This window comes from Typopeltis vanoorti, chromosome 18 (genome assembly GCF_054136105.1).
Source record: "Typopeltis vanoorti isolate ZY-2024b chromosome 18, IOZ_Tvanoo_1.0, whole genome shotgun sequence".
In the NCBI taxonomy this organism is placed as follows: domain Eukaryota; kingdom Metazoa; phylum Arthropoda; class Arachnida; order Uropygi; family Thelyphonidae; genus Typopeltis; species Typopeltis vanoorti.
In genome coordinates this window covers 48,664,764-48,680,177 of record NC_143566.1, presented here as the reverse complement: position 1 = coordinate 48,680,177, position 15,414 = coordinate 48,664,764, and the positions used below count along the sequence as shown (strand labels likewise).

Here is a 15,414-nt window from a genome sequence, read left to right as displayed (position 1 = left end):
TGGACGTGATGTCTTTATTTACCAACATACCAGTAGAAGTGTTTATCGGTATCCTATAAAATCTCTTTCCGGAAGATACGGCTCACCTTTTTCATCATTGCCTCAAGTCTAATTATTTTAAATGGAATGGCACGATATATGAACAATTAAAAATGGCTTAGCTATGGGCAGTCCCCTCTCACTGCCCTGTGCAGATCTGTTCATGGAAAAGCTAGAAACAGATATCCTTACAAAATTAGATCCAAGCCTTTAGTATGGTGGAGGTATGTAGATGATGTCTTCATAATTTGGAGGGACACAAAAACAGCTCTTTTGGACTTTTTAACAAAAATTAATGCTTTCCATCAAAAAATACAATTCACTTTGGAACTGGAAAAAGATAATCAACTACCATTTCTGGATACCCTAATCAAGAAACTAGCAAATGGACAAATCAAACTAACAGTCTACCCACAAACCAACACACACTGGATGCTACCTTCATTTCAGATCAACTCGCCATATTTCCCAGAAGCTCAGCATAATACATATATGCTCAAAAATAGAGCCACCAACATCATCTCAGAAGAAAAAGAACTCTGTGATGAACTTACTCAAATTTCGGAAACATTGATAAACAATGGCTATCCAAGGAATTTAATCAATAGGATTCTTCATAGCAATCCTCCACAACAACTTACTACCACTCAATACAGATCTTCCATGGTTATTTCTTATGCAGATACAGTGTCGAAAAAGATCGCAAACCTTCTTAGGCCTTTCAACATCAGCGTTGCATTCAAACCTGTAAAGACTGTCTGCCACATTTTAAGATCACCTAAAGACATTAATGCCTTCTTCAAACACTCTGGAGTGTACAACATCCCATGCTATTGTGGCCTAAACTATATAGGACAGATGTCAAGAAGCCTTGAAATCTGAAAAAAAGAACATATAGGTGATGTTACTAACAACAGAACAGACAATTCAGTTCTGGTCCATCATTTCACAATGACAAACCACACCATTGAGTGGGATATGAGCTCTATGCCTGATCTAGAAGAAGACTTTCATTGTAGAAACTTCAAGGAAGCCATAGCAGTCCTCCGTTCTGGAGAAAATCTCAACAGAAACTGGGGAATGATAATAGCTGACATATGGAAAACCTTCATAAGATCGCTCAGTTTGCCTGAATTTCATTCCACTCATAACTACAGAACATGCTCACATAACAGTGACTAATACAACATTCTCCATGCGTGTAATGTCATGCATCTGTTTCGATTTTTTAATTTATATACGATATGTTACTCCATTTTCTCTGTATTAGCCACTTTGAGTTTTCTCTTACCGTTATAAGCCCTGGAGAAGTCGAACAGCTCTGTTGGCGAAACTTATTGGCAGTGTATGTTTATAAATCACTGGTCAATTAAAAATTAATATATTTCAGTTTAAATTATCTAATTGAGTGACCAAATATATTTTAACAATGAAAATGTAGTCTTTCTCAGCATACATCCATGACTCAAAGACAAATTGGCAATGAGCATTAACAGTACCCAATTAGTTTGGGTACTGTTAATGCAATTTTAAAGATGTTTAGGGAGACAAGTACCATTTCTCCTGATAGAAAAGGAAAACTACACTTACTCAAAGATCTCTTACTAGTTACAAAAAGCAAAATGAATCCAGGATTGTTCTGCTGTGGACTTAAATAGAGACTTGGCAACTAGTGGGATTAATGTTTCTGACATGACAACCCATCAAAGATTATTGGAAGCAGGGAGGACTGCCCACAGACAAAAAAATAAAGAAACCATTAACGAAGGCTATGCAGAAAATGAGGCTCCAGTGCACAAAAGTGTACAGAAATTGGACTGTTGAGATGTGGAAGAAAGTCATATTCTCAAATGAAAGCCATTTCTTTGTCCAAGAAGAGCAAGTACCGTATGTTTGCAAATCAGTGACTGAGAATACTTTTCCTGCTCATCTTCAACAAACTCCTAAACACCCAGCTAAAAAAAGATGTTCTGGGGGTTGTTTTACAAGTGACAGTCCAGGATCACTTATCTTGTTGATAGATAAGTATGATGAAAAGGGACTAATACATAAAAATATTGGAGAAAAGAGTGGTCCTGCACATCCAGAAAGACATGGAGCAAGATCCTGTTGGAAGGAACTTGCTCTGTACTGCACTTCAAAAACAAAAGTGAAAGAGTTCCTCAAAAGTCACAGCATTCAATTGCTTCACTGGCCAGGTAACTCTCCTGACATTAACCCAATAGAAAAACTTTATGGGCCATAGTGAAAAAGAGACTTGGAAAATTAAATTGTGATACAAAGGATAACTTAATACCATTATAAAAGTATGGTTTCAAGATTGAGAAATAAGAAAAATGTGTTCTATATAGAGTCCATGCCTAAGCGAATTAATGAACTTATTAGGAATAGAGGAGCACATATAAATTATTATGAGAAGTTCACATTTAATTTTTCTACTTATTTTCTTGCAAATTTAAAATTTTCTTTAAAATGTGAGTGTTCGGATTAATTTGTTTACTGTTGTGCATTTCAACTGCATACCCACTTAAAGGTTAAATAGGGTGTTTGGAGAATACGAATATAAATGTGTCTTACTTTGTATTACTTTTATCAGATGCAAGTTATGCAGAATGTTGTTTGAGAAAATTTGATGGTTTATTTCAAAACTAATCTGTAGATGCAGGGTAGGATTAAGTTTAGAACAGAGGGGGCAAAAAAATATTTGACATTTGGCATTCATATTTTTGAAACAGCTGTGAGGCTTATCTTTGAGAGTATTTGTCCAAACTAACTTGGCAGTGGCAGTCTACAAAGGAATTAACTGCCTCCTGGTTAAAAAAAAAAACTTCTTCATTACATTTATTGGAGGCTGCTGTGATTGAATAACTTGATAGTGAATGAGATGATGTTTTAAAATAATAAAATTTAAATTGTGCGAAGAAAATAAGGCAGTATATTTTGAATGCATTTAGAAGGAGAGTGAAAATTCACTTATTACTTGTTTCTGATAACTTGCCTGGTAAATGAATTTCGGGACCTCTAGTGATAAAATTACGTTCACAGTTTTTCATTGAAATTTTCCTGCAGAATTATTATGATCTAATCCTACACACACACACACAAAGAAAGCTTTCCCAGTATAGCACTCTGGTCTGCCAATACTCATGGATTGGAGTCATTCTCTTCTTCCAGAAATCTGAAGTTGTTCTGCGCTTCCGACTCTAAATATTAGAGTCTGAAGTGTAGCATGCTTTCTATCAGAAAGGGTCTAGAGGATTGACTGTGGTTATTAACTATTGACTATAGTTAATGGTCTCGGAATTCTGAATATGAAGAAAGTTGAGAACATGCAATTTGCAGAGTTTAGTGGATATGAGGAGGAGTGATATGATTAAGACATACAAGTTGGTAAGATGTTGCTATAGGATTAACATTGAAGAGGTTTTTCATAAAATGGTGAGAAATGGGGGAGGGAAGAACAAGAGGTCATCCCCTGGAAGCTGTATAAGGATGATGTGAGCAGGAAGCAGGGATTTTTGCATGGAGAGTTGTGAATGATTGGAATGCATTGCCTGAGAGTGGTGTCTGCAGAGAATTTGAATGTATTTAAGACATGGTATGATGAGTTATGCATGGATCCAACAAAGGGACCTCCCGCGATGAGTCTGACTCCATTGGGGGGGGGGGAGGGGTGTCTTGGAATAATAATAATAATAATGAACCGGTCATCTTAACTTTCTTCTGTCCCTTTATCTTCTTTTAAGGTTCAGAACTTTATTTTTCATTCTATTTGAAAAACTATGAAAAAAACGATGGTCATTAAAACTCCATCTGCCATATCTTCTTCTGTCAATTCTCTTATCATTATTGTAACATAACAATTGATAACTTTTAAACATTTTTCTTTGTGTGAAAGACTTCATAAAAAATTGGCTATCAAATTTTAAAAAATCCCCTCATTGCTCTCACAGCACTATATAGCTCTCACTCCACATATTTTCTGCTCCACTACGCATCCTACTTCCCATTTAGTTTCAGTCATGAAGTGAGAAGAATAAGCTGTCATTAAATTTTATAGTTATGGCACTTTACTTGAAAAAACAGTAAATCTTGCACACTTCAAGTATGCAAGAAAACGTGTAAACTTTTTCATATCAGAAATAGATTTAAATTAAATTATAGTTATCATTTCCAATAAATAAATTTGTAATCAAATTAATGCATTCATTTAATTAAATATTAACCTTTCTCTCTCTCTCTCTCTCTCTCTCTCTCTCACACACACACACACACACACACATATATATATATAGTATGCATGACATGTAATAGATGATCTATTTAAAAAAAAAAAAAATTAATTGTACTTGTTCTCTCAATATAATTTCATTAACAGAATAAACTGTAATTCTTCTTCTTCTTCCTTTCCAGGCTTATAGGCCAAGTGGCCTGTTCCGGACTCGATTCCATTTTTTATAAGGGTCTTCCTCTGCATTGAGTACCTTTTGGGTGGTAATTTAGAATTTGTTTAGGTATTCTGCTTCTATTCATTGTTAGTATGTGTTCTTTCCATTTTTCTCTATAGCAAATAACTGTTTCATTTAAGGAGGTTGTAATTCCAAGTTTTTTTCTGATTTCGCTGCTTTTCATTTTGTCCATTATTGTGATTCCTTTAGTTCTGCTCAGAAATTTCATTTCAGATCGTTCGATTCTTCTTTCATCTGCTTTTTTTATTGTCCATATCTCACTGCCATAAAGTAAGGTTGGTTTAGCTACTGTATTGTAGATTCTTATTCGTGTGTGTTTTTGTACATAATTGGGTTTAAAAATTTTTGACAGACTTTTTTGGTAACGAACCAGCTTGGAATAAGGATTCGAGAAGAAAATTACCAAAAACAAAAAAAAAGCAGAAATACACCTATTGGAATATAGCCACCTGGAATGTGAGAAGTATCCACCACAAAATCATAAACTGGACTAAGCACTAGAAGAAAAAAATGTAAAAATAGCAGTAATTACAGAATCTAAAAAAAAGCAAAGAGGAACAGACAACTGAAAATTATATCTATATATACAGTGGGGTAAAAGCAGAAGAGAGAGCTAAATCTGGTGTAATGATCTTTCTACATAAATCTCTTAGAAACAGTATAATCCATTACAACTTTTGGAACGATAGAATAATAGAAATGAGAATTAAAATAGACAGAAGCTATATGACAGTAATTGGAACTTATGCACCTGAAGAAGGAAAAGAGGAGGATTCAGAAAACTTCTACATCCAACTGCAGAACATATTAAATAAGACCAATCCTAAGGATAACATTTTGGTAATAGGAAATCTCAACGCAAGAATTGGCAATAAACCATATAAACCAAACATAGGACCTATCAGAGAACTTAACTGTAATAGAAATAGATTGAGATTTTACTATAAGCAATATCCTTAAAATAATGAAACCTTCTTCAAACATAAAGACATCCACTCCACAGATACACCTGGGAAGCAAGAGACACAAGAAGCATTATTGATTACATAATCAGCAATATCAAAATGTCAGAAATGATAATAGATACAAGAGTATACAGAGGATCTGAAATAGAATCAGATTATTATCTTTTAATTGGAAAAATAAAATGGGAACCAAGATGGAAAACAACAAAAAAGAATAAGGAAAATAGAAAATTTGAATCTTTCAAAGTTAGACTTTTGGACGACAGTAGTATTAAAGACTTGTACCAAAAAAGAATAAAGAACTGGATGACAAGTATAAAACAAAATCAGAACATAGAAAAAGAATGGTCAAACCTAAAAACCATAATGACAAAAGCTGCAAAAGAAAGTTTAGGAACAAAGAAAAAGATGCCTTAGGGACTGGGATGATGAAATTAAATGTATTGAAGAAAAGAAAAAAGCATATAAAAACTGACTCGACCTAAAAACAATAGAATCAAAAATCGAATACAGCAAAAAAAAAAAAAAAAAAAGCAAAAGCAGCATGCAAGAGAATAAACAGAAACAGATGGAATGATTTTGTAACAAAATTAGAGAGAGACTGTACACTCAAAAGACCTAATGCATATAAAATCGTCAAAGATCTAAGCAATGAAACTAGAGAAAAAGCAGATATTAATACCATTAAAATAGATTGGTATTATTAGAATGGCAAAATTACAAAAACATCTCTGATAACTTGAAAGCATCACTCTAGAAGAATTAACAGAAGCATTAACCCAAAGCAAAACAGGAAAGGCTCCAGGAGAAGACAATATAAACTTGGAACTTATCAAATATGCAGGACTTGAATTCTCACTCAGGTTACTTAACTTTTATAATATGATCTGGAAAGAAGGAAAATGCCCACAAGATTGGACCAAAGCAATAGTTATTCCCATCTACAAAAAAGGACACAAATCTGATTGTAACAATTATCGTGGAATCAGCTTACTTAGTACCTGTTATAAAATATATGCAAAAATCTTAGCATATAAACTTAAACGTATAGTAGACCCAAAATTAATAGAAGAACAAAATGGATTTAGAAAAGGCGGGTCTTGTATAGACTCTGCATTTACGTTAAAATTATTAATTGAAAAATACAGAGAAATGAACATAGAAACACACATAGCTTTTATAGATTACACCAAAACATTAGATAAAATTATCAGAGAAAAACTATGGGAAATCCTAGAAGAATATGAAATACCAAACCAACTCTTTAGAGCCTTATATAATATATATCAAGATAATAAAATATCTGTGAAGTACAATAATTCAACATCAAGCTGGAAACCAATAAATCGAGGAGTACGTCAGGGTTGCCCTCTCTCACCAATTTTATTTAATATATACATAGATAAAATCATAAAAGAATGGAAGATAACTAATGAAGGAGGATTCAAGATAAACCGTAACACCGGATTAGCTACTCTTCTTTTTGCTGATGACCAAATAATCCTTGGAAACAATGAAGATGAACTACAAAAATCATTACGGAGTCTAAATAATCTGATAAAAACATATGGTATGGAAAAATATCAACCGACAAAACAAAAGTCATGGCCTTCAAAGATGCTAATCCAATAAGAAGCAAAATAGTAATAAACAACAAAATAATAGAGCAAGTAAATACATTCAAATATTTAGGTTGCACAATGTCATATGAAAATGAAGCTGATATAAACCGTAATTATAAACACAAATTAAGCACAATCTAATTAAATGCTATAGTACATCTATACATCTTATGCTTCCAGCACTTTTATCCCTTAAATAAGTGTTCAGTTGCATTATAGTATTGTCCTGAACTTATTTTCATAGCTCATAACATGAATTAGTTTAGTGTAATTAAATGCTTGAAAATTTTACATAACAATAATGTTTTTTAATACTATTATTTAAAAAAAAAAAATACAGTTGTCACAAGGGTGAGTTAGAGACCAGACCATGTGACTGAGTGCATTGTGAAATATGTCTGGCTCCACGTTGAGTGCTACCTACTTGTTTTCATGAATTTTGCTATTTCTCTTTTATATTAAATTGCTAATGGATAATTTATATAAATTTGCTCTTCATTTTGAACAATAAACAAAAGAAAACACAAACTAAGCTGTGATAAAGCTGTGGTGTACATTTTAAACCTACATTAAAGGCTTTGTCTTCATAACATTTAATTTTTTAAAACATCACCTATAATATTTTTATAAAGTAGACTTTGGGCAAGTAAAATTTTTTTGTGGCTAAATAGATTTGATTTAAATTGTATTTCTGGAACCGTGTGTGTGTGTACACACACATGGTATATATTATAGACTATCAGTTTTTTGTTACGAATTTTAAAATTTATTTTCTACAGGAGCTGATATAGCAAATGTCTGTAATGAAGCTGCATTAATTGCTGCTAGAGATCTCAATGATAGCATTGTATGGAAACATTTTGAGCAAGCAATAGAACGAGTTGTTGCAGGTATGTTTGTTTCTTAAGTAATTCGTAAACAGTTTCATTGTTTTTTTTACCATGCTCAAGTATACAGTATGTGTCATTTCATCTTTATCTGAATGTATTAAGTTCAGATAAAGATAAAATAACATATTGTGACCAAGTAATTTAGCTTTATATAAACCTAAATAATGCTATTATAGGGTGTTTAATGAGTAATCTTATCTCATTTCTTTGTCATTTGCATGTGTATCTAATTTTGTCTGTTCTGGTAAGGAACTGATTTCCAGGAGGGAGACATCCTGAAAACCCATTTAAAGCTGAAAAGGTTTCTTTCATCATAGGAAAAATATGTTTGAATCCTGTTTATAATACAAGTAACATAACTCCTTTTTAAATTAAAAGGTTCCTTGCATCATAGATCGATTCCCATACATTTTCATCACCACCTACTGAGCTACAGAACTATATATATTTATATGCATATACATCACTGAAGTCCAATGTTCAGTGCACTATAGACATCTATTTCTTAGTCAAGATCGCAGCCAAAGTCCGCAGCTATAATGGCATGTTTTTGGTTGTCAAAAAGAGATGGCATTATATGCTGCAATATAATGTCCAAGATTCTGATGCCAGGGCATCCATCCTACTGTGGTATGTAAATTTTGAAAACATGCAGGGTAGTGTGGTTTAGTGTTTTTATGAAAGCATGAGGCATGACTTGGTATGGATGCAGTCAATTTCATTTGCTAGAGGGATCAATGATAGCTGATCTAACCCTGCTCTATGGGGTTAGATCAGAGCTAGACTCTCGTTGTTTTAATCCCTAAGTTATTGGAAAGACATCTGTTAAATCATTTTGAACTTTAACCTGTACGTCTGAATTTTCCGTTATTAATTTTGTTAATTGGTATTCCAAGGTGCCTCATGATTTCTAATTTTTCTCCCTTAATGCTATCATATACTTGTTGGAAAACAATGGAAATCTGGGAAATATTTATATCATTTCTCAAAATGTATCCAATTTTTTAACAGTATGCATTTGATCATTTACAGATTTCCCTTTTCTGAAATCTGCTTGGTAGACACCAACTCTCCATAAATGATTTTAATTTGTTCTTCAAAATAAATACTTTGTATGTTATAAGTACTTATTGTGGGTGCCCTTTAATTTTTGCAAGCTATTTTATCATTATTCTTATTACTCTTTCTTCCATATAGTTAAAATAAAATTGGTATATTTTATGTTCCTAGAGATTTATCATTCCTGTACTGTCACTGAGATCTTGCCTTGATGGTAGCTCTACAAGTTTTTCTTCTACAGTTGTTGAGAGGCTTATACGCTGGTTAGACATAATAACTAATATTTAAGGAATTGACAGCGTATACTGGAAATATAGATTAAATAAACTTTAAGATACACTTTCCGATATTTCGGCGAACGTCACGTTGCCATCTTCTTGGGAACTTACTAAAAAGACACGTGCACACAAGTACTAATACAACAAATGAGACTGAGGCTAGGACGCTAGCGTTTTCCTAAAGTCCTGATGGTGCCCCCTGGCGGGCTATATTGGTAGTTCTTGGCCTTTGGGCTGAAGTTCTTTTGATAAAAGTTTCCCAAATTTGGGGCAGTTTCATGCATCCAAATTTGTTGAGGTTTGGCATGTTCCTAAGGGCCGAGGCTGATTCCATGAATAGTCTTTCATACTTGAACTTGCTGCGGTGTATTACTGTGGCTTTCTTCCATCTTATTCTGTGGCGAGTATCCAGAGCGTGGTCTGCAAGCCCAGAGTGGCTGTACTGGTGAAATCTGATGTAATCCTTGTGTTCTGAGATTCTGATATTTGCTGTCCTGCCTGTTTGGCCAAAGTAGGACAGTTTACAGCTGCAAGGGACCTGGTATACACCAGGTAGGTCTAGGGGAAGTGGTTGGTCTTTGGTGGAGCGGATAAGGGATGCCAGTTTTCTATGTGGTCTGTAACAGGTGGTCAAGTCATGTTTTTTTAAGATTTTATTGATTTTTTCTGAGGTGCCTCTGATGTAGGGAATAGTGATGGATTTAGAGTAATTTTTTTTGTGAAGGGGAGGGGGTGGTGGGTTGTGGATAACTGGGTTAAGTATTTTTTGGATTTTTTGGAGGGGGTAGCCGTTGGCTGAGAAAGTGTCACGGATGTGATTTAGTTCAGTGGTTAGGGCTTGATCATTAGAACAGATTATTTTTGCCCTGTTGAATAATGTTTTAATAACTCCATATTGTTGTGAGGGGGGGGGGGGGATTGTTGGTGAATGTATCTGCCTGTATGGGTGGGTTTTCTATAAACTGAGAAAACCAAGGTTCCATCAGGTTGGCGGGTGACTAGTGTGTCTAGGAAGGGGAGGTTATTGTTTTCCTCTTTTTCCAGGGTGAATTTGATTCTAGGGTGTTGGTTGTTCAAGTGTGTTAGGAAGGAGAGGAGTGAATCCGGGCCATGTGGCCAAATAGCGAAAACATCATCAACATAGAAGCCATATGGTAGGTTTTTGTGGGGCTGAGTTTAAGGCTTTCTCTTCAAACATCTCCATGAAAAAGTTGGCCAAGGGTGGGGAAAGTGGTGAACCCATGGCTGTCCCCTCTAACTAAATCACATCCGTGACACTTTCTCAGCCAACGGCTACCCCCTCCAAAAAATCCAAAAAATACTTAACCCAGTTATCCACAACCCACCACCCCCTCCCCTTCACAAAAAAGATTACTCTAAATCCATCACTATTCCCTACATCAGAGGCACCTCAGAAAAAATCAATAAAATCTTAAAAAAACATGACTTGACCACCTGTTACAGACCACATAGAAAACTGGCATCCCTTATCCGCTCCACCAAAGACCAACCACTTCCCCTAGACCTACCTGGTGTATACCAGGTCCCTTGCAGCTGTAAACTGTCCTACTTTGGCCAAACAGGCAGGACAGCAAATATCAGAATCTCAGAACACAAGGATTACATCAGATTTCACCAGTACAGCCACTCTGGGCTTGCAGACCACGCTCTGGATACTCGCCACAGAATAAGATGGAAGAAAGCCACAGTAATACACCGCAGCAAGTTCAAGTATGAAAGACTATTCATGGAATCAGCCTCGGCCCTTAGGAACATGCCAAACCTCAACAAATTTGGATGCATGAAACTGCCCCAAATTTGGGAAACTTTTATCAAAAGAACTTCAGCCCAAAGGCCAAGAACTACCAATATAGCCCGCCAGGGGGCACCATCAGGACTTTAGGAAAACGCTAGCGTCCTAGCCTCAGTCTCATTTGTTGTATTAGTACTTGTGTGCACGTGTCTTTTTAGTAAGTTCCCAAGAAGATGGCAACGTGACGTTCGCCGAAATATCGGAAAGTGTATCTTAAAGTTTATTTAATCTATATTTCCAGTATACGCTGTCAATTCCTTAAATATTAGTTATTATTATTCTTCTACAGTAGTAGTTTGTATATAATTTTGAGTTTTACAAGTAATGTAATTTTATTTTTGTTTGTTAATGTTTCCTTGAATATCTCCAGATATATCTATTCCAGGTTTGTGTCCTCTATAATAAATTTAGTTTAATCCTTTATCCAAGTGTAAGCAAAATTTGTGCCTGTAGTATCTTCAGGACTGAGGCAACTCATGGTAAAGGTGGACCAAGCTCTCATCACTACTTGTCTTTATCTCCCATAATGCAAAGCACATCTCCTTGCAGACATGTATAATGCTATGCATTAAGGGAAGGGCAACAACCCAGACCGGTTTCGACCTTTATTCAGGTCTCGTCAGTGGGAGCCAGACCCAGAGGTGGTGATACTAAGGTGGAAGCAATAGAGAACTCATATTTATCTATACGAGTTGCCAAAAGGTGTCTCACCTTATTATTAAATTACTCTGGATTTAGAGAAAGATGTTGGAAGTTTTTTTTTTTTTTTTTTTTTTTTCCTGCAAGGAGATGTGCTTTGCATTATGGGAGATACTAAGACAAGTAGTGATGAGAGCTTGGTCTACCTTTACCACGAGTTATCTTAGTCCTGAAGATAATTCAGGTGCAAACTTTGTTTGCTTACACTTGGATAAAGGATTAAACTAAATTTATTATAGTCTAACCAAGTGGGAAAAAAAAAAACTTGCAACGTTTGTATCCTCCTTTACTTTGCTTATTTTATATGCTTGTCTAAAATTACCCTTTGTATCTTTCGTATCTTGTTCCTCTGTGTGCCTGTCTATTTCATTAAGGGCTGGTATTTCTTTCTTGAACAGATTTTATCTGCATCTTGCATCAGTTCTTTATATTTTCCTTCTTTAATATAGCTGATTTTATTGTAAATTCTTTTTGTATGCTTATTTCTTTTCATTATTGCTTGAGCACATTCTTAATCAGATCAGTCTCTTCTCTTTTGACTTGTTTTTGTATACTAGTTTCCTCTTCTTTCTTTATTTTATTCCTGATTTTAACTTGTTGGATATTCGTTTTATCTTCATCTTCTCTAAGCTTCTGCAAATTAAACATCAATGCTATTTAATTTCTTGTTTCTTCACTGAGATTCTGCTCTGATACTTAATTTTAACCAGATAATGATCTGAATTACTACAAGCTCCTCTGTGTGATCTTACATTTGTAATACTCGGTGCAGATCTTTTATCTGTAATCACATAACATTTGTATGGGATTTCTCCTCTTTCTGCCCCATCCCTTTAGGGGAGGTTGAGTTCTCCTGATGAGGGATTGTAATCACATGATCAATCAGATTAAATGTTATGCCATCTAGGAATATTCAAGATCATGCATGTGTTGATGGGGAAAACATGTAGTAAGATATACCTATATTTTTACTTACTCTAAACTCTTTTGGTTTCTCTTGATTGTCATTAGACTGGTATGCAGATGGTTTTTCCTGGTTGTCCCTTTATGTGTATCTTTTTATTCACACTTGGCATTAAAATCTCTGATAAGTATTTTTATATCATTGGATGGTGCTGAATCATACAGCCTCTCCATTTTGCAAACAAAAAAAAGCCTTTTTTTGTCTGCATCATCCTTTTCTGCTAGTGGTGCACAGGCATTTATAATACACAAATTAAAAAATTGTTTTGATGTATTGCACATAATCTTTTATGAGGTATGAAAGTTAAAACATTGTCTGTCTCTGTCCTATAAATGCTCCTCCAAATTCATGTTGCCCTGAATTCCTTAATTTCAAAAGGCAAGATATCCTGGTGTTTAATCAGTAAAAATAACCCACGTTGCTTGTCCAAGAGGCGTAACTGTGGCCCTAAGACAGTCTGGCAGGAACGAGATCATCACTGTAATCTGAGAAGGCTTCTATGGACAAACAGAATGTCCTGTGTACAGCAATTGACTGAAGCATTTAATGAAGGCTGGTCCTGACCCATATCTCACTGAACGCAGCAAATTGAAGTGGATAGGTATTGGAAGTTGCATGCCTATATGAAAAACCACTGATTTCTACAAAGAACAGAAAGTTCATCTACAGTGGTGTCAGGAACACCATGATTGAAGACTGGAAAAAGTCATGTGGTCCAAGGAGTCATGGCACCCCTTCTTCTGTACTGATGGTAGGCAGAGAGTTTAGTGGGTGACTCATGAACAATGAACCCAGCTTGCCTTGTAAATACAACTCGAGGTTTTGGAGGAAGTGTCATGTGTGGGTGTCCTCCAAGGAATATCTGAATATTGTTGCCAATGACGACCATCCTGCAGTGCTGACTTGTTTCATGGATGACAATGCTGTTGTCCATTGCACAAGAATTTACAGACAAAAAAACAGTAGTTTTTGTCTGTAAATTGTGTGTCTTATGGTGGCAGATTTGTCTGTACATGCATGGGATGAAAAACCTGATTTTTAAAATACAAACTTATTTAATACTGACCATTTACAAACAAACTTGCATTATAGTCTACCAGTTTCGCCAGCAAACTGTCCGGCTTTTTCAAGGTGTTTACGGAAAGACATAAAAACTAGTAAATGCAAATTGAAAGGAACATAAAAAAACGTTGTAAACCAACTAGTAGCTGAGGTTACATGTTCGCGTGACAGAGAGGACATTGTTCTTATTCGTTATCACGCATGCGTGTTTGTTGTAAACATGTAATGTGATTACTGGCTAGCTGTGGTTCAGATTGATTTAGAGAGAGGATCAGGTTTTTCCACGAACTGTTTAGGATTGCACCCTGATTTCTGTTGAGGTTTCTGCCGGTTATTAACACTATTGTGGCTTCCTTGAATAAACGATGTCTGTAGTCGTCATCCAGATATGGCATGGATCTGTTTTGCCACTCTATCGTGTGGTTAGACGTACAGAAATGATGTGCTAAGCCAGAAGAGATACTTCTGTTGTGGTTTACATCACCAACCTGATTAAAAAATTAAAAAAAGTAGTAATTAAAAAGAAAATCTGATTTTTTTAATTACTACTTTTTAAATGATAAATTACAATTAAGAAAGAAAGAGAGAAAAGGGACATTATATCAAGCAGTACTTAGTCTATATTTGAGTTGTAAATCAGCAGTTAGAATTGAACTTCACTGTTATTCATCATGTATATGGATCACGTTATGAAGAAAAGTGGTATTAAATCTGATATCAAAATTGGCAATGTTAATTTTAGCTCTTTGCTTTACACAGGTGATATTATACTTCTGAATAAATCCAGGACAAGCATGGAGGATTCCCTGACTAAATTGAATAACTGGTGTAATAAATTTGGTATGAAAATCAGCATTAAAAATACAAGGACAATGAAAATAGGCAGAACCATTGGAAACATCAACCGCATTCTGAATGGAGAACCTATAGAACAAGCAAAATATTTCAGCTGTTTCAGCACAATTTTTAATGAAGCTGGCAAATTACATTTGGAAATAGACAGCAGAATTAGCAAAGCTGGTATGGTAGGAAGCCAGCTGAATAAGCCTGAGAAAAATTAGACTGAACAGATGGCAGCATTATATTAAAAATGAGGATATTAGGAGAGAACTTAACATTGTTAGCATTGAGGAATGTGTTAACAGAACTAATCTCAGGTAGTTTGGTCACTTAAATAGAATTGGAGAGGAAAAATTAGCAAAAACAAGTGTTCTTTGTCAGAAAAGGTGGCAAGAAAAAGACCCAGAGGAAAATCAAGATGTAAGTGATTGATATGGTAAAAAGTGCCTTAGAAGACAGAAATGTAAGATCTGATGATAGTGGAATGTTTCTAGATAACAAGATGATTTGGGGGAAATTGTTGATAGGAAGTTAGTAATGATGTAACTTTTTCATGTACATGTAGTACTATCATAATACACACAGACAAAGAAATTAGCGCACCAAGAAGGAACCATAGCATTCAACTGAAATTTTATTGGTGTAATGATACAGGTGAGTGATGCACATGATGGCAAAAACAGAGCTGAAGGATATTTACAAAGGGATCTGTGG

General features: G+C 35.0%; 1 protein-coding gene across 1 annotated transcript in view; it reads left to right on the top strand.

The window, feature by feature from the left end:
• Afg3l2 (AFG3 like matrix AAA peptidase subunit 2) overlaps positions 1 to 15,414 on the top strand; it is a 221,620-nt gene that overhangs the window by 171,584 nt on the left and 34,622 nt on the right. Inside the window, exon 13 of the mRNA XM_090408577.1 lies at positions 7,875 to 7,985. Within this exon, the coding sequence (XP_090264703.1) occupies positions 7,875 to 7,985 (111 nt within the window). The remainder of the gene's footprint in view (positions 1 to 7,874; positions 7,986 to 15,414) is intronic.